General features: G+C 39.6%; 1 protein-coding gene across 1 annotated transcript in view; it reads right to left on the bottom strand.

Moving 5' to 3' along the window:
* The window catches only part of ASTN2 (astrotactin 2), a 1,115,013-nt gene that overhangs the window by 627,444 nt on the left and 462,753 nt on the right, over window positions 1-24,816 (bottom strand). The window contains 3 exon segments of the mRNA XM_020990605.2: window positions 14,775-14,912; window positions 16,170-16,244; window positions 16,784-16,868. Of these exon segments, the coding sequence (XP_020846264.1) occupies window positions 14,775-14,912; window positions 16,170-16,244; window positions 16,784-16,868 (298 nt within the window).

Here is a 24,816-nt window from a genome sequence, read left to right as displayed (position 1 = left end):
GACTTCAAATCTCACACTTTTTTCCCCATATCTAAACTTGCACAATGAACTGATACATACAATACAATACATACATACAATCCTGGAGATCAGAGCAGTCAGTCAGCCAATTAGCACTTATTAAGTGCTTACTATATGCCAGGAACTGTGCTAAGCATGGAAAAAGGCAATGCATGGTCCCTTCCCACAAGGATCTCACATTTTAATGGGGGAGACATTATATAGATATATAAATCCAAGATTTGAGCTGAGTGTTGAAGGGAGCCAGGGCATCCATGAACTGGAGATGAGGAGGGACAGCATTTCAGGCACTGGGGACAGCTAGTGAAATGATAAGAAGATGGGAGATGGAGTGTCAACGTCCAAGCAATGGCAAGCAGGATAGTGTAGCCAGATTGTAGAATATAAGGAGAGGAGACAAGTTTAAGAAGACTGGAGAGACATAGTCCATGAAGGGCTTTATAACTGATTCTAGAGGTAAGAGGGAGCCACTAGAGTTTATTGAGCAAAAGTGTCATGCATCCTGCACTTCAGGAAAATCATTTTGGCAGCTAAGAGAAGGATGGATTAGAGTGGGGACATACTTGAAACAGCGAGACCAATCAGGAGATATTAATGTCTGCACTAGGGTGGCAGTTGTGTGAGTGGAGAGAAAGGGATGTCTGTGAGAGATGTTGTGAAGTAATCAACAGCAAGTCTTGACAACAGACTTTATGTGTGGAATGAGAGTGAGTGGAGAGTCACAGATATAAGGATGGAGTCATGCAATACGGTATCAGACATGATGGTAGCAGATCTGAGATACTGCTGGAGTATCTCACACCCAACCAGAGTAGTAGAAGTTTATAAGTCTAAGTAGAGTTCATAATGTAACACAGGACCCTGTAAGTACAGCAGCATGCCTATGGTGAGGCAGCAGATCCCTTTACAGAATAGCAGAATAGTTGGTAGGACAGTACTGAACAGCCTGGTGGGATGGCTGATGTCAGGGTGTGACAATAGACCCCACTGCATAATGGAATATGAATTTGGTGTTTGAGTAATTCTAACTAAGGTCCTTGGGAGAGATGCTTCACGTCATATTGAAAGGAAGAAAACACACATACCCATGACATATACATATACATACACAAAGGGAAAAAAAAACCCTGTTGATTATCCTTTACAGGAAGATGCAGAAAGCAAAAAGGTTTGCTTGGGTGCAGAATAAAGATGAACTGAAAGTGAGTTCAAGAGAAATCATTCTTTCTCTGCAACACTTGCCTTTCCATCAGGGTACCTCAAAGGCCTGTCAAGCATGAGCAGAGCTTTTGTGCGTGTGCATGTGTGTGTGCATGAGTGCCTGTGTGTTCCTCTCTGTTGCCATAACAATGGAGTCATAAGTCATGTCAGCTATGACTACAGCAGGGCCCAGTGATTTATGTCTGCCCAGCCAGGATCATAAACTATTTTTTTTAATGTTAAAAATCAGTCACCAGGCACGAGGACATGGAGCTTCTTCCTCATATAGGGAAGAGAAGGGAAGGAAGAATGGTCAGGAAAGTATGTGGCACCAAAGTGAAATCCTGAGAAGAGGGAAGGAAAATTGTTTCCTCTGCTCTGCAGATCCATCCTGGAACCACACAGGGTAACTGAGGTCAGTCAGTACTCTGATGGTATGTGTCATGGGTCTCATGCGTGGGCTCTCTTACCCCCTCCAGTGCCCTTCTCTTTGGCCTCTGAATTATAATATCCAACAATCTATAAACGGATATCTATTGAGCACCTTCAATGCATGCAGAAAGGCTATGCATGTAGAAAACCCCACATAGTATAAGATACAACAAGTCTTGCCCTAGAGGATCTTGGAGCTTCATTTATGGGGGTGGGGGTGGGAGAGGCACTCATGTTTAAAGATGTGCTGAGTAAAACTCAGGTAACTAACTTGACCTCTCTCAGTGTCAGTTCATCTGCAAAATTAGGATAATCATCCCTGTCCTCCCTATAGGGTTGTTGTAAAGATCAAAAGAGTGTATGAAAAGCATTTTGTAAACTGCAAAATGTTATATAAGTATTTATTTCATCTGTGAGGCTTCTCTCTCCATTAACACATTTCATACTTAAGTAGACACTATATTTATGGAGTATGAGTGAGGATCCATAGTTAGAGTGAGGGAGATCCAAAAATAATCTCCTGGTAACTAAAATTTTTCAGGGAGGCAGGTCTTTGTATTCTGAACTTAGCTAGGCCACTCTGAAAGGACACTATAGATAGATAAATAAATAGAGATATATATTAACATACATACACACACATATACATATATGCACACATAGATATAGATACACACATATATACATACACATCTATGGCCATATATGTTTGTGCGCATGTACATCTTTACATGCATATGTATATACACACATGAATATGTATATACACATATACACATATTATCCATATATACCTATATTATACATTATACACAATATACATATGTGTAATACATTTTATACATATTGTATACATACAGAATATGCAGGTATGCATATATAAATTTATACATGAGACACATACATATATGGTACATATATTTGTAAATGTATACTATATTACATATATAGTAGTAGTATGGGTGTGTGTGTGTGTGTGTGTGTGTGTGTGTGTGTGTGTAAATTTGGAGGACCTGAGTGGTTCAAATACTCCTTCTGACACATAGTACCTCAAACAGATCCCTTTCCTCTTGGACCTCAGTTTCATTTTTAAAGTGAGGGTATTAGAAAGGGTGACCTCTAGAATCCCTTCCAGGCAGAGGTCTCTGATCCCATGACTATATAATAAAGGCCAGGTTTAAGTTGGGCCATCCCAGCAGGTTCCAGGTTTAAAATGAAATAAGCATTGGTGGACAGTAAAGTCCAATTAAAATCCAAGTTTACTCATTAAGAATTAAACAAATACAATTTCGTATTAAAAGGATATACACTGTAACCACAGCAAACCATCTGCTGTATCAGGAAGGCATTCTCTGGAGACCCTGCTGACATAATTTTCCTCTAGGATAAGAAGTCTCTTATATTTCAAAAAGTAGAACCCAACCCCCATCCCCAATAAGGGAGGTTTTCAGTGGTTAATGTATCAGGTTATTTTTGACATTATTGTTGTTGTTGTGTTGTTGTTGTTGTTGTTGTTGTTGTTTTGAGAGGCAACATATCATAGACTGAGGCAATAAAGCTGGCCTCAGAGAGACCTGGGTTTAAGTCCTCTGACATATACCGGCTGTGTGAAACTGGGGAAGTCACTTGACCTCTTAGTGCCTTAGGCAACTCTCTAAGACTCTAAATGTCAGAGCAAGTGACAACTTGCATTGGTAGATGATATTGTTTCATCCAGGAGTTCCATTATCCCAGTGGAATCCCAGGTCCAGTTCCTATTCCAGTCCCTATTACTTTATCACTGACATAGGGAACTCCTGATGATGAAACTTCCTCAATCAAAGCAGATGGGCATCTGTTCTGCCATTCATAGCCACAGTGTCCAAGATACTGAGAAATTAAGAGACTTTTCCAGGGTGATACTGCCAATATGTATACAAGGCAGGACTTGAATTTAGGACTTTATTCCTGTCTATGAGATTAGCACTCTATTCACTCTGTCAGAATGCTTCTCATACATGATTGATGATGATGATGATGATGAAATAAATACATGTACATGAATAAAACAGGCCATTATACAAATCACTAACCTAGAGCTTAAAGAGGCCTGAGTGGTCATCTGGACCAGTTCCTTATTTTACAGATGAAATAACTGAGTCTTGGGGAAATTAAATGACTTGTCCAAGATTACAGAGGTAGTTAAGCAAGAGATGGGATTTGAACGTAAGTCCATTGACCTTGTTTGCTTCAGTTTTCTCACCTGCAAAATGAACTGGAGAAGGAGATAGCAAAACACTCCCATGTCTTTGCCAAGAATACCCACCAAAAAAGGGTCATGAAGAGTCGGATATGAAACAACTGAACAGCAGCAATCATTGACTCCAAAGCCAGTGCTCTTTTCACAACACCATGAAGGTGACAAGGCAATATATTATAAACTGTCAAATCAGTGGTAGAGACAAAATGAATTCAAAGGAGATCCTTGTAGGTCAGAGTGGTCTGGGAGACTCTATGGAGAAGCAGGGATTTATATCAGAAGCCAAGACTTCTCTAGAGACAATATCCCTACTTAGAGGGTCTTGCTCTTTGGTCAGCTCCAGTTTGCACTTTGCTACTGTTTCTATCTTCCTGTCATTTCAAGAACCACAATTCCCTAACACGCCTTTATGTGAAGGAACACCTAGGTAACTGCTTGCCAGAATGACATAGGGTCAGGAGACTTGGGTTCAAATTTTGTCTATGTCACTTGCAAATCATGGGACATTTAGTAAGTCATGTAACCTCCTTTTTTCTTATTTTTTCATCCTTAAAAGGATGATATTTTTTATCCAATATATTCAATGCAGGGAGAACTCTAACAAATGGGAGGATTAGCAAGGTAACCACATCTCATAAAGAACTGAATTTATCTTGTTTTTTAGATCCTTCTTTTCACCAATTCAGCTTTTACCTTGGAAGTACAGGTAGCAATGAAGAATTCAACTAAGTAATCTAGGATTTAAAGGATCAAAGGCCTTAGATTTAGAAGGAAACTTAAAAGATTCCCTAGTTAGAGAATTTCACATTCTCAGATTTGGAAAGGACTTCAGAAGCTCCTCTCCTTTTCCTCCTTTTCTCCTCTTCTCCCTCTCCCTTCCCCTCCCTTCCCCTCTTCTTCTCTTCTCTCCTTTCCTCTCTTCCTCCTCTTCCTTACCCATTGCTTCTCTCCCCTCACCTTCCCTTTTCCTCACCTCTCCCTCTCCCTCTTCCTCTACCCACTTGCTTGCAGAATGACAGTCAGGAGACTTGGGTTCAAATTCTATGTTACTTGCAGGCCATGGGACCTTTAGTAAGTCATGTAACCTTCCTGCTTACCTCTCGATCCCCACCCCTACCCTTTCTAATTTGTACTATATATCCCTCTTAGGATTTGGAGCTGGAAGGCATCTTATAAATATATTCTACTGCCTCCCATTTTGCAGATAAGGAACTTGAAATCCAAGGAGGGAAGTGATTTATTCAAGTCCACACAGCAATAAGTTACAGGACTTGTATTCAAACCCAGTTTTCTTAATACCAAATCCATTGTTCTTTGCACTATACTAAGCTATCTTCTCATTCATGTATCTAGCTGTCCGGTCCTAACCTTTGTAAGGGAAGATACCTATATCTACTCCTGGGCCAATCGTGGTGTATTGTACCTACTCAGGACCTAATGAATGTTTGCTGATTAACTGACTGATTCATAGTTTCAATGCTGCTCCTGACTTAGAAATGAAAGAGCTTTCCTAAGGTCGTTGATGTAATAAGCAGCAGCATTTCTGACTCCAAATCAGGTGTTCTGCGCTTGACACGTAGTAAGTAAGCACTTAAACAATTCTAGTTGATGGACTTTTCTTTCAAGTGACCCAGAAACACATAGGTAATCTGTTGGCTTAGCCCTCGGTCCCATTGTTACACCCCACATACCCCTTCCTTCTTACTCTATCCAGCTGAGGCCTGAAAACATCTCCCAAGAAGGTGTCATGGTCATAAACTATGACTTAAGGGGAATTAGAAGACAAAAGGAAGGATTCCTGACAGGGTGATAACAGGAGATTCTGGAAGCTTTATAGGCACTCTTGAGACTTTCTCTTTCTAGGGTCATTTAGAAACAGAGGAAATTTCCAAGCTTTTTAAACATCACTGCCCTTCATGCTCTCTATAGTCAAGCCAAAATAGACTTCTTGCTTCTATACATGCACAACAAGGCATCTTCTGTCTCTATGCCTTTGTACTGGCTGTCTCTCAGGCCTGAAATGAATTCCCTCCTGACCTCTCAATCCTGAGCATTAATTAATGAATCCTGAGCTCAGCTCAAATACCACCTCCTAAATGATTCCTTATTCCCTGTCTACAACTATAATACCTTACCTTCAAAAAAATTGTTTTTGGTTGTTATTCAGTCATTTTTTTAGTCATGTGCAACTCTTTGTAATCCCATTTGGCATTTTCTTGGCAAAGATACTGGAGTGGTTTGCCATTTCCTTCTCCAGCTCACTTGACAGATAAGGAAACTGAGGCAACTAGGGTTAAGTGACTTGTCCAGAGTCACATAGCTAGTGTCTGAGGTTGGATTTGAACTCAGGAAGATGAGTCTTCCTGACTCCAGGACCAGCATTCTATCCATTGTACCACCTGCTGTCCCACATCTCAAATTACCTTTTATTTACTTTGTATATATTCTGTCAATACTTACATGTGCATACATTGTATCCTTGAATAAAACAAAAGCTTCTTGAGGTAAAGGACTGTTTCATTTTTTGTCTTTGCATTACAAGGCCTAGACCAGTACTTGGAGCACAGGAAGCACTTAATAAAAGCTTGTTTATTGATTGACAAATTTACCTCTCCAGGCCCCTTCCAGTTTATGCTTCCATGATTCCTTCAATATGCTGTTATTGCAGTGGGACTCATTTCAAACACTGGTGAGGCTTTAGCCCAGACCAAATTCTTCAATTTTTAATCCCTTACAAGAAGTCATTATACCACAAAATGGTTTCAGAGAAGCTCTGTGATGGAGACACTACTCTGTTTATCTTGTCTCAAGCCCAGCATTTTGGGAATCCTTCTGGGGCCGAAAAGAGCTCATCCAAGATACCTGAGATAACACTGGGCAGTTGCTGACTGCCAGAGACTTCCAGATAAGAAGCTGCTGTCTGAAGCCTGGACCCATGAAGCAATCACACTTACCCAGCCTTGTTTTCAGGTACCCCACTAATGGTTCCAGAGGGCATGTGACCCGCTCCTTCATTCTTATCCATTTCAGTCAGAGCTCCTATTCTGGAGCCAGCCACCAGACTTGGCCTTCAAGCTACTTCCTTTCTATTGTGTGTGAACGTTCTTAATCTAAAGAACAATAGCTCTGTTTCAACATTAGAAGCCCCATTTGAAAAGTGTTTAACTTCTAATGCAGATCTAAGAGGCCATTTCTCAGTTTCACTGTATCTGTGAAGCTTTCTATAATTCAACATCAAATATTTATTATTACGTTTATTAAAGTTTTAATAATTTAGCATCTCCTGCATGTAAGCTGGAAGTTCAGCTAACTGGTTCTCTTTATCATACCTGGGTCACTTCAGTATTTATATTCCTAAGTCTTGGTTTCAGTTTCATTTAGCGAAGAGGTCTCTCTCTTCCTCTAGTCAGACTGGGTACAATCTGCTGCCTTCCCCATGACAAAGACTAACAGGGACCTTGCTCTGGGCTAGATTTAAAGAGACTTACTGAGACTGAGGGGGAAGAAAAAACTCATTCGAAAAGACTCAATTTTAAAATTATGATGACAAAAATTAAAACGGGGGAAATACATATGTCTCTAGGCTCACTGGGCTGAATGACAGACAGCTAGGCTACAAAGAGATAAGGAACTCAAGGCAATGCCCATCTGTGGGGGATTTCAGAGGCCTTGGTGGTAACCATTATACCTGGGAAATCATTCTTTTAATAGACCTGGGAGAATTCTATTGGCAGATGTGGTGAATTTTAACAACTTATTCATAGACAGATGTGGGTTCATCCTCTATAGAGGATTTATGGAAAGACATGGCAAGAATCAAACAGGATAGCGAAGTGAAAGGGGGTTGTTGTGTGCAGACAGCCATTGAGGGAGGGCCCTCATCAATGAGGTCATAGATTCAAGTATCTAATTATTCAGTCAGCAGGCAGTGTGGATAAGGACAAGCTTTGCCACAACTTTTCATCATTTAAATTATTTCATGCAGCCTACTAAACACTTATTCTTCACCTGATCATTGATTTCTCTTTTCAGATCTTCCAAAGCCCCAAATGAAATACTCCGTCTACCATGAAACATTCCCTATTCCTTTGCCAATATTTTTTCCCTCAGACTTCCTAAAACTTGTTTTTGTGTCTCTCATGATTATTTAGTCTATTTAGACATATCTATTTGTGTACCTGACACATTCTAGACTTTATTAGACAGTAAGCTCTCTGAAGGCAGTTAACATGTCTTATTAATCCTTGTATCTCCCCCTGTGTCCTTCCCACATGAGGTTTTACAATTGATAAGTGCTTAAAGCATATTTACTGAATAAATGAATAAATGTATTTGCCCACTTCCTGTCAGTGATGCCCTATAATTTCTCAACAGAGGAAGGCAATGGCACATACACAGGTCACCTAAGGATGGTTATTATAATTACAGCAATTGATGTTTATATATTATCTCATTTGGACTTCACCACAATCCAGAGAAGTAAGCACTATTTTTTCCCTGTTTTACAGATGAGGAAACAAAGTCCCAGAAAAATTAAATGACTTGCTCATAGTCATACAGTTAGGAAGTATTTGAGGCAGGCTTTGAACCCATATGTTCCTTGCTCCAAATCCAACAAGTTTATTAATATGGCATGCAGCCTTACTCAAGAGACAGTTCCAGAAATACACTGCTTCTAAAAGAATAGTTCTCCCCTCTCCCCATCCATCAAATTCAAGTACTTGACAGCTATATATATGGCCAAAAGACCATACTTGGGGTCAATACAACACCAGAAATGTCACTGGGGCCTTCGTGATTCCCTTCTCTCAGAGAAAACAGCCTAAAATAGAAATTTAAAGAATACCTGAGGAGAAGTGGGAGAAAAGAGCCAAATCTGAGAACATTCTAAATTCTCCTTAGACAGAAGGAAAAAGCTGCTAAACTAACAGTTACCCTTATTCCACATCCCCTTCATGCAAGGCAACGTTCTAATATTTTCTAATGGTTATTGGCTATCTGAGATAGTTAAGGCAAATTCAGAAGGTGAGAGGGGAGTTTTCTTTTATTCTAACAGCTGTAATAATTGTCACCTTATTTCAACAGGCAGCCCCACTACTCAACTATTTGATAAGAAGGTAGAGTTTATTTTGAGGAGCCCCCCTCTTCAAAATTATCCACTGTCACTTTCAGATGATCAAAATGTGTGTGTTCATATAATAAGGACATTGTCAACTTTAGTGTCTTCCTCTTCTGTAACATTTAAACTCCTTTGCCTGGAATTCAAGGACATTCACAATCTATTGCTACCTGTCCTACCCAGTCCTGTGATACATGATAATTGGTTGAAGAGACTGGGAATGGTTAGAATGGACAAAAGAAGATTGGAATGGAGTCACTGGTGGGGAAAGATAACTATTTTCAAGTGTTGAGGGGATATCATGAGAAGGAAGGATTACACTAGGTCCATTTGATCCCAGAGGGAAGGACCAGGAACAATGGATGGGAGTTGCAAAGAAAAGAAATTTATGCTTGATATCAGAGATAATTTCATAACAATTAGAGCTAACAGTAGAATGAACCGCTTTGAGATATGGTGGGTTCCCGATTCTTAGGGTTCTTTAAGCAGAGGCTGGATAACCACCTATTGTACATGTTACAGTAGAGTTTCCTTTCACGTATGGTTTGAACAATATGATTGCTGAGGTTCCTGCCAGCTCTCAAATTCTGTCATAGGTTACTTTCCTCCACGTGCTTTATATTCAACACACACTGGGCTAGTCTGTTTCTTGAACACGTCTTTTGGCATCCCACCTTCATGTCTCTTATTACTGTTTCTTAAACTGGGAATATCCTTCTTTTCAAAATTACTTGCTAAATTCCTACCAATCTTTTAGAATCCAACAAATAGGCCACAGCCTCTATAGAGCTTCCTCTGACCATGCCGTTCCCATGCTAAAAACATCTTCACTTAACTTCCTATTGCTTCTAGAGTAACATATCCTGGAATTGAAAGTGATTCTCAATTTACCTTCAGGTGTCTTTCCAGTTTTATTTATCATCATTCCCCTTCACAAAATGGGACCGTATATTTTTTTCCCCTCATTAAACATTTCACCTACTATCTCCATATATTTTAATAAGCCTTCTCCCATTCCTAGAATGTACTCCTTTGTTTACTCCACTTTTCAGAAGTTTTATCTTCTTTCAAGTTTTAGCTCAGGTTATCATCAGATGCTAAAGCTTTCTTTAAACCACTCATTTGTCAGTGCTGTCTCTCCTTTTTCAAATTACTTTGCTTTTACTGCTTATTTTTGTACATTTTTACTACCCCCAGCAGAATGCATGTTATTTGAAGTCAGAAGCTATCTTTGCATGCCTAGGATCTAGCATAGCAGGAGCTTAATAAATGTTTGTTTTGAGCTGAACTGATCACCCCTAGTCATTTTGTTTTACACCTTTCTAATGCTTTTGTTATATTGTTGTTGTTGCTCAGTTGTGACCAACTATCCATGACCCCATTTGGGCTTTTCTCAGCAAAGATACTGGAATGGCTTTCCATTTCCTTCTTTAGCTCATTTGATAAATAAGGAAACTGAGGCAAAGAGGGTTAAATGACTTGCCCAGGGTCACACAGTTAGTAAGTGTCAGAGGTCAAATTTGAACTCAGTGTTCCTGACTCCAAGTCTAGCACTCTATCCACTCACAATATCACCTGGCTGCCCTTTATGCCATATAATACTGGGTCTACAATAGTGGGTCTATTGTTATTCCTCTGTTCAACTGTAAGTGCCAAGAGGACAGCCCACTCTATTTTCTATTTGATTCTAGTATAGAATATCTCTCTGAAATACCCATTAAAGAAACATGTACTAATGTACTAACTTATAACTATGGACTATTCATTGAGCTGCATACCTCTGTTACAATCATGAAGCACATATTAAGTACTTGCTGTATATGAGGTAACGTGTTATGTGCTGGGAATACAAAGAAAGGCAAAAAGACAGCCTCAGCTCTTAAGGAGCTCACAGTCTAATGGATAATAAGAGCTAGAATTTATGTAGCTCTTTAAGTTTGTAAAGTACTTTACGAATATCTCATTTTATCCTCAGAACAACCCTAGGAAGTTTGTTCAGTCATTTTTCAGTCACGTCCAATGCTTCAGGACCCCACTGGGGGTTTTCTTGGCAAAGATTTGGAGTGGTTTGTCATTTCCTTCTCCAACTCATTTTACAGATGAGGAAACTGAGGAAAACAGAATTAAGTGACTTGTCCAGGGTCACACATTTAGGAAGTATCTGAATCCAGATTTGAAATCAGAAAGATGAATCTTCCTGACTTCAGGGCCAGCATTCTATCCACTGCATCACCTAGCTGCCCTATTATTATTCTTAAATGAGGAAAGTGAGATAGACTGGTTAAGTGACTTTCCCCAGGGTTACATAGCTATTAAACATCGGAGGTCAGATAAGAACTCCCATCTTCCAGGACTCAAGACCCAGTGCTCTATACATTTTGCCTCCTAGATGCCAATAATAATAACACTAAGGTTTTCAGAGCACTTTACATATGTTATCTCACATTTAAGTCTGGGCATAGGTTTATATTTTTAAATCTAATATTCTTCTAGTGATGATGTAGCTCTCTGAAGCATGTACTGTAAACTCTGAAAAATTAAATTAAAGTTAAAAAAAATCAGTGTAGAGGTCCATGGTGAGTATAAGTAGGCTAAAACATATTACCAATGAAGAATTCAACACAAGAAGGGTTGTATGAGATGTCAGCAGATAGATTCATGTGCATAAAAGGAGGGAGGCCAATCTTGTAGTAAGGGCATAGACAATGTACATGTAGCCTATGAGATTCACTGATATGCACCTACTAGGTGAAGGCCTACCACCTCTTGGATAGCCCCCTCCCCATAGATGGTCTGTGAGAGGACATGGACTGAAGCCACACAGGATGAGAAGTTTGGGACGGAGTGTTATCTGCACTGTTGCACCTATATCAATGAACTTGCATATCTATTAAAGTATCAAAGGACAAGGGGGGAAGGATGAACTCGGGGGAGGCTTGGTTTGCATTGGAAGTTACAGGACCAAGGTCAGGGATGGATGGTCAGCTGCTGACTCTTCCCCGACATCTTACCTGAGAACTGCACTGGCCACAGACCAGGGGACTAAGGGAGAAAAGACCTTGTTCGGCACCTTTCTCTTTCCAAATCCCATTAGAAAGCTTGCATGGCTTTCTTCTCTTTGTCCTGTAATGCTCTGCTCAGCTTCTCTCCTAATCTTTTCTTTTTGTGTGTGATTCCCTGACCGTATTATTGGCTATCTATAATTATTATCTCTTATTTATTAATTCTCTAACTTATCATCTGACTGTAACTTATTAATTCTTCAAAATGCTCAGTGATATGCTTGTCTAAGCAATGCTGTGTCAAACGAGGTTTATTAGCACAGCCAGGAAAGGGGCAATCCACAGGGTGGTTTCTTGGTTTGCTTTTGGTGGAGATTGTACGTTTTTATCCACATTTGCAGCTGGTACAAGGACAATTGATTTGTTTGAGGCAGGATGGTGGGAATTGTAAGGCTGCCTGTCCTTGGGCAATGCTAATAAGACAACTGTGTTTTCTTCAGGTAATTATAGCTCCTAGAATAACCTATTATCACCATGGTATTTGGAAGCTGGCAGTAACACCACCAGGAAGCTTGGGGGATCTTGCCCAGCTAAACCCCTGATTCCTATCCTCAGCAGATTTCTTCCTCTTCTGTCCTGGGAGTCACCTGCAGAAGCTGTTCCCATCCTCTCAGACTCTATCTGGACTCAGGATATTAATAGCCCTACAAGGAAGGTAAGGGGTATTAAGAGGTCCCCTGAGCTTGTCTTTTTGAGTTGCCATATTTTCCAGAAACACTGACTAAAAGAGAGCTATAGCAAAAAGAGTACTGGTTTGAATGCCATTTCTGCCACTGATTAGATATGTGACCTTGGGAAAGCCCCTTCACTTTGAGAAAAAAATCTGGGGAGGCAGGGTTCCCAGATCAGGTAAGATCATCTTTTTTCAATCTGTTAATCAGAAAATGTTATCTCTGTTACCTCTTACTAGGTAACATTAAGCCCAAAAAGTGATGTTCCCTGGTGGGAATTTTAGGCACTGCGACCAGGGAAGATTCAGAGCACAAAAGGAGGCTTTTCTGCTGTTTCCCAAACTGCATGACAAATATGATTATGTGATCCAGAGGTCTCTGAAGTGGGGGCTCTGGTGCCTCTGTGTGTGTGGGTCTATGGGTAGGGCTGTGCAAGAGAGCCAATTGTGAAATTTATCTCCAATGTAACCACACGTACCCTGTCACTCAACACTCTTCTACTCTTCCCTCTTGCTCTGTTATGCAAGTCTCAAACCACTCCCCTCCTGAGCCAGATGTCAGCGCCTCAGGTCAGTTTTAACCTAAACTTTCTACTTACAGGAGCTGTGTTGGTACCATTGGGAAAATTCCATACCAACTCCCTGCCTCCAAGTCAATAGTGTGCTGATAAATATTTAATAACAGGTTCTCAGGGGGGGAAATATAAGCATGGCACACTTTTATTAACATTTTCTCCTTCAGTTTCTAAAGCAGAGACAAGCAACAAAACAATAAACACAGCCTTGATTTATAAGATTTGCTGATTTCCAAGGTGTAACTGCTCACGTCAAAAATTTAACAATTTTCTCTTGAGCTCAAGCGGGCTCTAGCACATCCCTACATCTCAGCTCACCTAATGGCTCACAAAAGGGGCTCTGCTCTCTGGGATCAATGACTGTTGAGGAAAAGCTCCATACATATTCACCCTTTGCATTTTATGTCAGACAAAACCCTTCCATTGTCTATTCTTCCCTAATGATGTTGGTAGCACCTTTATCCTTCCAATCACCCAGGTTTTCACAAGCTTAGTGTCATCTTTGAGCTCTCATTTTCTCTTCAGGCAGCTAGGTGGTGCAATGGACAGAGTGCCTGGCCTAGAGTCAGAAAAACTTATTTTCCTAAGTTTAAATCTTGCCTCAGACACTTATTAGCTGTGTGATCCTGGGCAAGTCACTTAACCCTGTTTGCCTCAGTTTCCTCATCTGTAAAATGAGCTATAGAAGGAAATGACAAACCACTCCAGTATTTTTGCCAAGAAAACCCTAAAACAGGTCACAAAAAGTTGGACATGACTGAAAAATGACTGAACACCCCCCTCTTCCTCCATACCCATTTTCCACATCCAAAATCCACTATAACATTCTGTCAGTTATACCACCACTTCTCTCAAATCTATCTTCTCCCTATTCACATGGTCATCAACAATTCAGGCACATCATCTCTTGCATTGACTATTGAAACAGCCTCCTATTTGGCCTCCATTCCTCCCTTCGGTGCATTCAGATTTGCAAACACTTACTTTTCCATGTACCCATCAGTAACTAAAGGAGAAGTTAATATAGTTTGCAAAGTCTGTAGATTTTCATTTTTGGTTCCATCATTCTGTTCCATCCTCCATACAGCTGTCAGAGACCCTCCTTAAGTATTGTTCTGACCTTGTTACCAGTCTCTTCAATGAGCTTTAGGTATCTCCCAATCAGTTCTAGAATCAAATATTTGATCATCCTTATTAATTTCTATTTTTATGTTTTATATTACATAATTATCAATGCAATAGCATATTATATATTTTAGATAAGTATACACATATTGGGAATTTGTGTGCTTTAAAAAAACTGAAAGAGCTATGTCATAAAAAAACATTTTGGCAACCAGTGATATAGTGAACTTATACACAGGGACGGCTGGCAATGTGATTTGTGACTGGTGTCATGGAATGAAACAGTCCCTTGGAAGCACAGACAAACCCCAGGTCTAGAGAATTTTCCTACCTGACATCAGCAGGGTCTTCGGTCACAAGCACATCAGTCTTACAGCTGGCCAGTGGGTTGATAGACAGATCCACAGGAGGTACCACAAAGCTCTTGCTGACTGGGAGCCAGAGTCCCTGCCCCAAGCTGTAGGTAGACCTACAAGAGAAGCAGTCAGCATGGGGTACAAAGCATTGAACGTGAAGTTTAGATCTGACTTTTGGTTTTAACTTACTCACTGTATGACCTTGGACAAGTTTCTTAACCTCTCTGGGATTTTCTTATCTATCTGTGTATCTGCAGATCTATAAAAAGAGGGAGTTCTTGAGGCAGCTAGGTGGCACAGTGAATAGAGCACCAGCCCTGGAGTCAGGAGGACCTGACTTCAAATCTGGCCTCAGACACTTACTAGCTGTGTGACTCTGGGCAAGTCACTTAATTCTGATTGCCTCAGAAAAAAAGGAAGAGTTCTTAACCTGGGGTCCATAGACCCCTAAGTGCCCATGGAGAGATTTCAAGGTATCCATGAAGTTGGATGAAAAAATTAATACATCTTTGTTTTCTTTAATCTTTGGTTTCCTTTATAATCTTACATCCATTTTATTTTATTTTATGCATTTACAAACATTATTCTGAGAAGAGGTCCACAGGATTCACCAAACTACCCAAGTGGTCTAGCCCCCTCCCCCCGAAAAAAATGTTAACAACTTGTGGGCTAGATGATCTGCTAGTTCTAACATTTTGTGATCTCATTCATCATTCTCATCTGGGAGGTCCCTCCTTCTCTTTTCCCAATCAAGGATCCTAACTATCTTTGAAGGCCTTGTTCAAGTACTCCCCCCTCACCACCCTCAGCCCATAGCAGGTGCTCTCTTCCCTGATCTGCTCCCGCACTTGTAGACCACACCACTCACTGGGCAATTATTATGTAATGGCAAATAGTGTGAATTAACTATTTATATGTTGTGTGTTTGGGTATGAGTCCTCTCTCCAACAAGAGCACAAACCGCACAAGGGCGAGGACCATACTTCATATTTCTTTGTCTCTCTGACATTATCAGGCACAAGGCTTAGCACACAGAATACACTCAGTAAATGTCCATTCACTTGCCTCATCTTTTAGCTGAGGATTTCATACTTTTCTTTTATAACTTATAAAGTTATTGCAAGAACTAAATGAGAAAAAGCAAATCACTTTGAGAATTATAAATATGAAGCCACAGTAGCAGCAGCACCAGCAGCAGGAGCCGCGACTAGTTCAGGTCTGCGAGTTGTGTAAGGAAAAGATGATTTAGAGGTAGAGAATTTTATTCAAATCCTAATGCTGCTACTCTGTGACTGAGGGGAAAATAAAAACAAAATACTTCCCTCCCCCGCATCCCAGGGACACCACCGCTAGTATATCTAGCCACTGACCTGAGGATCTTTTCAGGTGCCTGCTCCCCTGTCACAAGATCGTATCCTCTTTCCAGTGTTGTGTAAGGCCAAGGTCTGTAAGGGAGGGAATGTGGGGAGGGGAACAGAACAGCAAAGGGATACTCAGTAAGATGAAAATGTTATCTCTGGGTAGACTTTATTCAAGAAAAAAAAACAAAAAACAAAAACAGATTTACCCATACCCATTTTCCCCAAACAAATACGTATAGTTTTTTTTGGGGGGAATTTGATTAAAAAAATAATTCTTTACAAATAAATGAATCAATCATAAAATTCCTTTAAATCACAAGTTTTCCTCATGTATTTAACTATACTAAAGTCCTGTTCTAAGCCTAATGTAACATTCTATGTTCTAAACTCCCTTCCAGTGCTATCATTTTATGTCTATCTCTAACATTAGATTAATTAAATGGGAAAGGGGTTTTAATTTATATTTAACTTCTGCAGTTTCCCTCTGTTCCAGAAGTGTACTTGCTTTGGTCTTGTATAGAAAAGATAAGTAAGAGAAAAAAGATAAGATGAGAGAGAAAGATAAGTAAGAAAAGATAAGTAAGAGCTGTTGCTGGGCCAAGCCCTGACTTTTTGGTACTCACCCTTCACTCTGCCCCCAGTCACTCCGCACACACAGGTGTCTGTGCACAGGGTCTGGAGCATAGCCTTCATGACAGCTGCACTCCCCTTCAAGAGGAAGAAGAAAAGGGAGGTCATGAACATAAAGCCTGGCAGGTTATAACAGCAGCATTAATAACAGCAATCCCATTCAATTAACAACGATTAAGCATTTACCAAGTTTTGGGAATACAAAGATTAAAAACAATAACAACACACAACAGCTATCCTAAAGGAGTTTCTATTCTACCAGTGATAATTGTAACCATTTAAAATGGACTTTAGGGTTTTCAAAGTGCTTCCCTTAAAAATCCCCTAGAAGTAAGTTAACACAGGAATGAGGTTTGGAGAGGCCAAATGATTTCTTAAGATCACATAGCTAGCAAATGGGAGAGCCAGGACTTCAATTCAAGCTATCTGGCTTCAAATGTCTAGGACCTTGGCACCTGAGGGATATTTTCACATGTCCATGCAGTCTATGCAACTGACTTGAAGAAGTTTCTATCTATCTATCTATCTATCTATCTATCTATCTATCTATCTATCTATCTATCTATCTATGTCTGTAGCTATCTACATAAATATAGATACATATATCTCTATACATATATACTGTATAGACACATGTTTATATAGTGTGTACCATGTATATATTTATCTATAGATATTTATCTTTATGTCTACAGATATCTATATAAATATAGATAATAATATATCTCTATATTTATATGTAGTATATGCATACACCCATGTATTTATTTATATACAGTGTACACACACATGTAAGTATGTATATACAGATATGTATCTCTGTATGTCTCTATATATCCATGTAAATCTCTATGTATATATTTATATATCTATTCTTGCTCAATACATACATGAGAATACCTCACAGAAGCCCCCAAAACATATATCCATGAGTAACAACATGGGAAAAGTTGGCTGGTGGAAGAGAGCAAGAAGATCCTTAAACTGGTGTCCCAAGCAGGCTATCCCCTCCCACCTCCAGCTCACCTCCCTTTTCCTTCTCACTGCCAACTTTTATCTCCCCTTAGGTGAATGAAAAAAACTAAATCAAAACAACGAGGGAGGAAGGGAATAAGCATATTAACTGGTTTTTTTCTTTTCTTTTTTAAATAATTATTATCTCACTTGATTCTAGTAACAATCCTGGGAGGTAGGCGCTATTATTATCCCCAGTTTGTAGTTAAGGAAACTGAGGCAAAGAGAAGTTTAAGGGCCTTGCCCAGGGTTACACAGATAGGAACCATCCTGAGGCTGGATTTGAACTCAGGTCTTTCTGATTCCAGGCCAGGTGCTCTACTCACTGTGCCACCAGCTGCCTCAATGACATGGAAAAACTAACAGAAAACATTTAGGAAAGGCTGATTTCCTGGCAGGTGGATGACTAAATAGGAGAGTAGAGAGATCATACATGGAAACTGAAAAATAGGTGAATTCTTCACTATGTGTTCTTCCTCCATTCCCATCACCCCTTTTTGGAAAGACCTAGTCCAAGGATTCACAACCTTGGGTTTGGGTTTAATAACTTTATTTCAATATGAAATAAAGTAGGTAGGTGGCCCTATACATAGTGAGTCAGATGATTTTAACTACCTTTTAAGTGTCTAATACGTGCATAGAACATGGAACTGGGACTCATGAAGGCTTGTGTTCTAATCCTGATTTAGAAACTCACTATCTGTGTGACAGGGCAAGTCATTTGATCTCCCTCAGTCTGTTTCCTCATCTGTAAATAAAGATAATAAAGGTACCTGCTTTGTAATATTATGAGAATTAAATGAGATAATATATCTAAAATACTTTATAAATCATAAAGCACTATATATTATTATTTTCTTTGTAATAATATGTATTTTATTTTATGAATTTAAGAACATCACAGTGAATGGTATAAAATGCTTTACTGTTCTGTGCTAAATTCAGATTGTTTGTGTTCTAAGTTCTCTTCCAGATGTTTCATTTTATATCTTGTATTCTAAGGAAACTTTAAACTCTGTTTTGGGATCTAGGATTCTATGTTCTAAGGCCCCTTTCTAGCTCTGACATTTTCTGTTCTAAGTTCTGTTCTCACATTCTAAATTTCTCTAAGGACAGAAAACAAGCGCTGCTATTCCCTTCCCCACAAAGAAAGAAGCCAGTAGTAGAAGCCTAGAGTGTAACTTCACTGTTCTGTTCCCTGTGAGAAGGAATCCAGAGGCTTTGCCAGACTGTCAAAAGGGCCTATGACATCAAAAAGATTAATTATGCTCTTTAGATTTTATATAGCACTTTAAAGTTTGGAAAGTGCTTTACAAACATTATCTTATTTTATCTTCACAACAAACACAGGAGTTACATGCTATTATTATCCTCATTTTACAGATGAGGAAACTGAGGCAGACAGAGGTTGGTTACTTTCCCAGGGTCACACAGCTAGGAAGGGTCTGAGATGAGATTTGAATTTAGGACTTCACAACCTCAGGTACAATGCTCTATCGACTATGTGAACTACTTGCTCTAGACAGGGGCATTTGATGTTTGCATGAGGTAATATAATCTCAGAACTGCATACATCCTCCAAGACCCAGCTCAAGTTCCAATATAAATAAAGCCTTCATTTATTAACTTAGTGCACATGACCTGTCCTTCTCAGCTAAGTGACTTTGGGCAAATCAATTAAATTACTCTGGGCCACAGTTTCCCCCTTTTAAATGAAAAGATTAAATTACATGGCACATAAGATCTCTTCCAGACCTATTGCTCAATGTTTTTAGGTACTTTCCAAATCAAGCTTCCTAAGTTCTATCATTCTACATTCCAACATCCCCACCAGTCTTAACATCTCATTCTCTGACATACTGTGTTCTAAGGCCTCATTCCACTCTATCATTCAATGATCCAACACTGAATATAGGCTTACTCAGGATATGAAACCCAAGATAATGGAGGAAACAACAACTAGTAGGCCTAGGTAAATTCAAGTTAATGGGCCTCTTTCAAGTTAATGAAAAAACTGTTGGATGCGATTGGTGGCAGCTAGGTGGAACAGGGAATAGAGTACTAGATCTGTATTCAGGAAGGTGTTGAGTTCAAATATAGCCTCAGAAACTTAGCGGCACTATTACCTCAGGCAAGTCATTTAACCTCTCTTTGCCTTAGTGTCCTCATCTGCAAAATATAAGTAGTAATAGCATTTATTTCCCAGGGTTGTTGTGAACATAAAATGAAATAATATTTATAAAGTACCTTGAAAACTTTAAAATACTATATAAATACTAATGATTATTTATTAGTATCATTAATGGTGGTAGTCAACTGATGTCAGGAATCACTGAAAGACTGTGAAGAATGGCAGAAGTACCATCGGACTGGTGACTGGCAAATGTCCTGATGGATGGAATATAAACACATGAAAAAGGGAGTATTTATGATAAAGAGCCAGTATTGTTTCATAAAAAACAGTTCAGATCAAGAAAATGACAATACTTCAGTAAAACCTCTGAGAAATTTTCTTCCACTAATCTCATGAGAGATACGGTAAAATTGAGGCTAGATGATAGGGCAGTTTACAAAATTGGAATTAACTGACCAGACTCAAAAGAATTGGCCAAAAAAAAAAACAGTTTAGTGTTCCAACCTCCCTGCTCCCTCCCCTTGGCCCTGTTTTAGTCAACATTGTTATCAATCACTTAGATAAAGGGATAGGTGGCAGTCTTATCAAATCTGCTTGTGATGCAAAGATGGGAGCAATAGCTAATAGGTGGATGAAAGAGTCACAATCCAAAAGAATCTTAACAGGCTAGAACTTTGGACTGTGTCTAATACGATGGAATTTCTAAGAAAAATATTAGATTTTCTGCTTCATGCAAATATTGGAATGTTGGACAACCACTTGCTGTAGAAGGTATTCTGAGCCATCTATAGGCTGAGCTTCTCTGTGTCTTCTCATTCTGACATTATATGGTTTTATAGCCTAACATACTATCCAGCTCTGATATTCTGTTATGATACTGGATCGCTCCAGCTCCAATATTCTACAATTTATGTTTCCAAATTCTTTGACCTAATGGCCATTCCGGCTTTGACTCTTTATGATATCTGTAAGTTCTTAAAGTATTTTGGGTTTGGTACTATTTCTTTGTAAACTGAATATGGCCTACCTTGTATTATGACTATATGTCTTGTTCCCTCAATTAGAGTGTAATTTCTTGAGGGCAGGAACCATATTCACATGCAAATTTGTACTCCCCACAACATCTTATACAAGACACACATTAGGTGCTTAGTCAATGTATGCAAACTGGTGAACTGACTTTTGCTAGATGGAAAGAAGATGGAGAATTACTTGTATCTTTGAAATTTCCCTGGGAGTTAGTAATCCAAAGGGGGAGGGGAAATGTAAAGTAGCTAATGATGTGCTAAAATTCAACAGCACCTTCATGTAATATTCACTGCCTTAAACACGTCTAATATTAAAGATTAAAAGTCCCGGGATTTGTCCTCACAACTCCCAGACCTGATTTATGATCTGTCAAAAGCCACGGGCCTCATGATTCATAACAGAAGAGGTAAAAACTGTTAACTCTGTAAAGGGGGAAAGGATTTAGGCTGGGGGAAGATGGCATGTGATTGCCATTTCTGGAAAGAATGGACTTCAAGGTCCCCATCTCAAATTCCAATGACATCATGCCCACTGCCTCTGTTGACCATTTTCAGCTCCTCTCTCTACCCTCCCCTTGGGGAAAATAGGAAGCCTCATTAGAAGAGATGTTTTTCCCTCAGTGCTTAACATGCAAGTTTCTCCCACCACTGAGTGGGTTATTAATTCCTGATACTCATTACATAACAAATATGTATTCTGCAAATGAGAGGCATATCATATCACTGGCCAAGAAGAGCTGCCAAAGAGTAGAGAGGGCTACTGGATCGAGGGTGGCCCAGGGCCGCAGAGGTCCCTGGAACAAGCCACTTCTAACATATCCCATGGTATGGAATTTGGAGGCTGGAGCTCTCCTTGATACACTGGACTCAGTCCCAGGGGCTAATGTCATCCTTTTGCATTCTGGAACCCAAGTTTATTTTGAGCTTGGTGGTGATTACTGTTTGCATCCAGCTTGGGTGTCTGTGGCAAGCTCTCCATCAATCCAAGGGATATTGGCTTTATTGACTTCAGTTTCCCATTTTCATGGCTAACCTTGCTGGATGAATATTTGCAACAATGCATTTCTTTTTCTTTTTTTTTTGTAAACTATAAAGCCTCAGGCAGCAGCTGTGTGTTAACTCTTTCTAATGATTGTTCCATTTATTTCTGGATGCTTGCATGTAACCAGTACAATCAAGGAGGCTGAAAAGGGCTGAATTAACACATTTATTTCATGGGATAGCCTATAAACATGGTTGCTGAGTGAATGTGAACTATTCCATGTTGTTTTAAAATAAATGCTGTGAAGAGAATTTTTTTTCCTTTTTTAATTTTGAATTTGTGATAATTCAGTGAGGGACTAGGCTCACACTTGCGTCATCTATAAACAGAGTGTTCTTGAGAAAACTGAAAGCATGAAAGAAATTACAGTAGTAATGTTGGAAACAAAATCATAGAACTAGTAGGAGACAGAGCTCATTTAATCCAATTTTCTCATTTATAAACAAGTAAACTGAGGCCCAGAGAAGATGAGGGACTTGCCCAAGGTCACATAATTAATTAGTAACACTAAGGTAACTAGAACTTAGGTTTCCCAACTCCTAGTTCAGTGTTCTATTACACTCTTCTATCTTAATATTTGAGATTACAAGCATTTGGGAATCAGCCATTTATATATACATAATGGATATGTTAAATTGTAAAGCAGTTTAGCCTTTTTTTTTTTTATTACAGCAGGCCCTCTAAGGGGGCTCTAATAAGGCAGTACTTTCTTAGCTCAGTTCCTGCAAAAATGTGCAATGGGAAATAATGAAATTATACTTCTTTTTAAATAGTTGCTACTTCAGACTGGTTTCACACATTATAACGTCAAATACACCATATGCTATATACAATATCCTATGCATACTTGAAAGAGAGGCAGCACTGAAAGCTGTGCAAAACACTGTGTTTGGATTTGGAAGACTTGGGTACAAATTGCATCTACTTACAATGTGTGGCCTTAGGCAAGTCCCTTCCCATCTCTAAGCCTTGATTTTCTCATCTGTAAAATGGGGTTAGACTAATTGATTACCAAAGTCCCTTCTAGAGACCTATTCATAATAACAATAGATTTTCAAAGATCTAGGATTTTCTCCAGGTAGTCAGTTTGAAAAAATGATTTATCTCTAGTCGTTTTAAATAAGATCTACAAGCATCATTTTGCAGTGGTAGGAGGAGAAAGAGGGCTTTAGTAGCTCTATTGCGGGAGGGCACATAATGTGTGGGTAGATAAACATAAAGAGCATTGGAGAAATATTGAATCCTGGGTTCTAGTTCTGGCCATAACACTTAGTATTTGTGTAACCTGGGACAAACTTTCCTTTCTGTGATTCAATTTCCTTCTCTATAAAATAAAGGATCACTAATTGTTCTAACGTTTTTCTACATTATAACATTCCATGGTATAAAATGCTTTACTGTTCTGTGCTAAATTCAGATTGTTTGTGTTCTAAGTTCTCTTCCAGATATTTCATTTTATATCTTGTATTCTAAGGAAACTTTAAACTCTGTTTTGGGATCTAGGATTCTATGTTCTAAGGCCCCTTTCTAGCTCTGACATTTTCTGTTCTAAGTTCTGTTCTCACGTTCTAAATTTCTCTGAGGACAGAAAACAAGGGCTGCTGTTCCCTTCCCCACAAAGAAAGAAGCCAGTAGTAGAAGCCTAGAGTGTAACTTCACTGTTCTGTTCCCAGCTGGAGCTGCAGCAAGTTGAAACAGTCACTAGATCTTTGGTCCCTTTAATAAGGAACTCAGCTGATTCCATCCTGAATATGTCTCTTCTTCTACCTCCTTTCAGGTTTTGCTGCCTATCTTGCCATTCTCTGTACAATCCTATTTTCACTTTCCTTAGCCCTGTCACCACTTTCCACTTTGGGGCCAGGGATGCTGACTGCTTGCTTGTTCACTTCCCAACCACAGGAGTCTCCACACATATCTCTAGTCCCTGACAACAACTGATATTGCTATTTCCCAGTATGTTCCAAAAAACATGACTCGCATTGTCAGGTATTTGAAAATCCATGAAGTGTGGCAATGGCAAGATGGTGGAGTAAAGGAAGGGCCTCACCTGAGCTCTCCCCTCCACATACCTTTAAATAATGAGTCTAAACAAATTCTAGAGTGGTAGAACCCACAAAAAGACAAAGTGAAAGAATTTTCCTGCCCAAGATAACTTAGAAGGTTGGCAGGAAAGGTCTGTTGCACCAGGGTGATAGAGGAGCACAGTTCAGAGCAGACAACACTGCAGACTGGGCCCCAGCAAACCAGGAGCAGGCCTCAGGGTGACTCAATCAGCGGCACCAGTGGTGGTTTCCAGACCTCTCAGCCCACAGACAGTAAGGGGATCAGACAATGTGTCAGAAGGAGATTTACAGGGTCCCCGTGCCAGCACCAGGAGCAGGACTCTGTTGCACTGCCTATACTTGGATCTAGGTCTCGGTCCTGAGGCTTAGTCCCAGCATGAGGAGCTTGTGGCCTCAGGGGAGCAGGGACCCTGGTCACAGTTCCAAAATCGAAAAGAGTGCTTGTGGTCAATCAGAAACCAGTGCACAGCAAAGGAGAGCAGTAAACACACCTCTCCCTAGATCATACCAGTTTGGAAAAGCCAAAAACTTACAGGTCCCTAGAATTACCTCTGAAAGCAGCTACACAAAAAACCTAAACCTTGGGACACTGCCTCCTCCCCTTGGGAAGCAGAGCCCCACTTTAGCATGGAGTTAAAAGTCAAGAAATAGGCTAGAAAATGAGCAAACAAAAGAAAAAAATCTGACCATGAAAAGTTACTATAGTGACCAGGAAGATCAAAACATACACTCGGAATAAGGCAAC

The sequence above is a fragment of the Phascolarctos cinereus genome, unplaced genomic scaffold, assembly GCF_003287225.1.
Source record: "Phascolarctos cinereus isolate Bilbo 61053 unplaced genomic scaffold, phaCin_HiC Scaffold_2;HRSCAF=192, whole genome shotgun sequence".
Taxonomy (NCBI): Eukaryota; Metazoa; Chordata; class Mammalia; order Diprotodontia; family Phascolarctidae; genus Phascolarctos; species Phascolarctos cinereus.
This window is presented reverse-complemented; position numbering and strand designations above follow the sequence as displayed.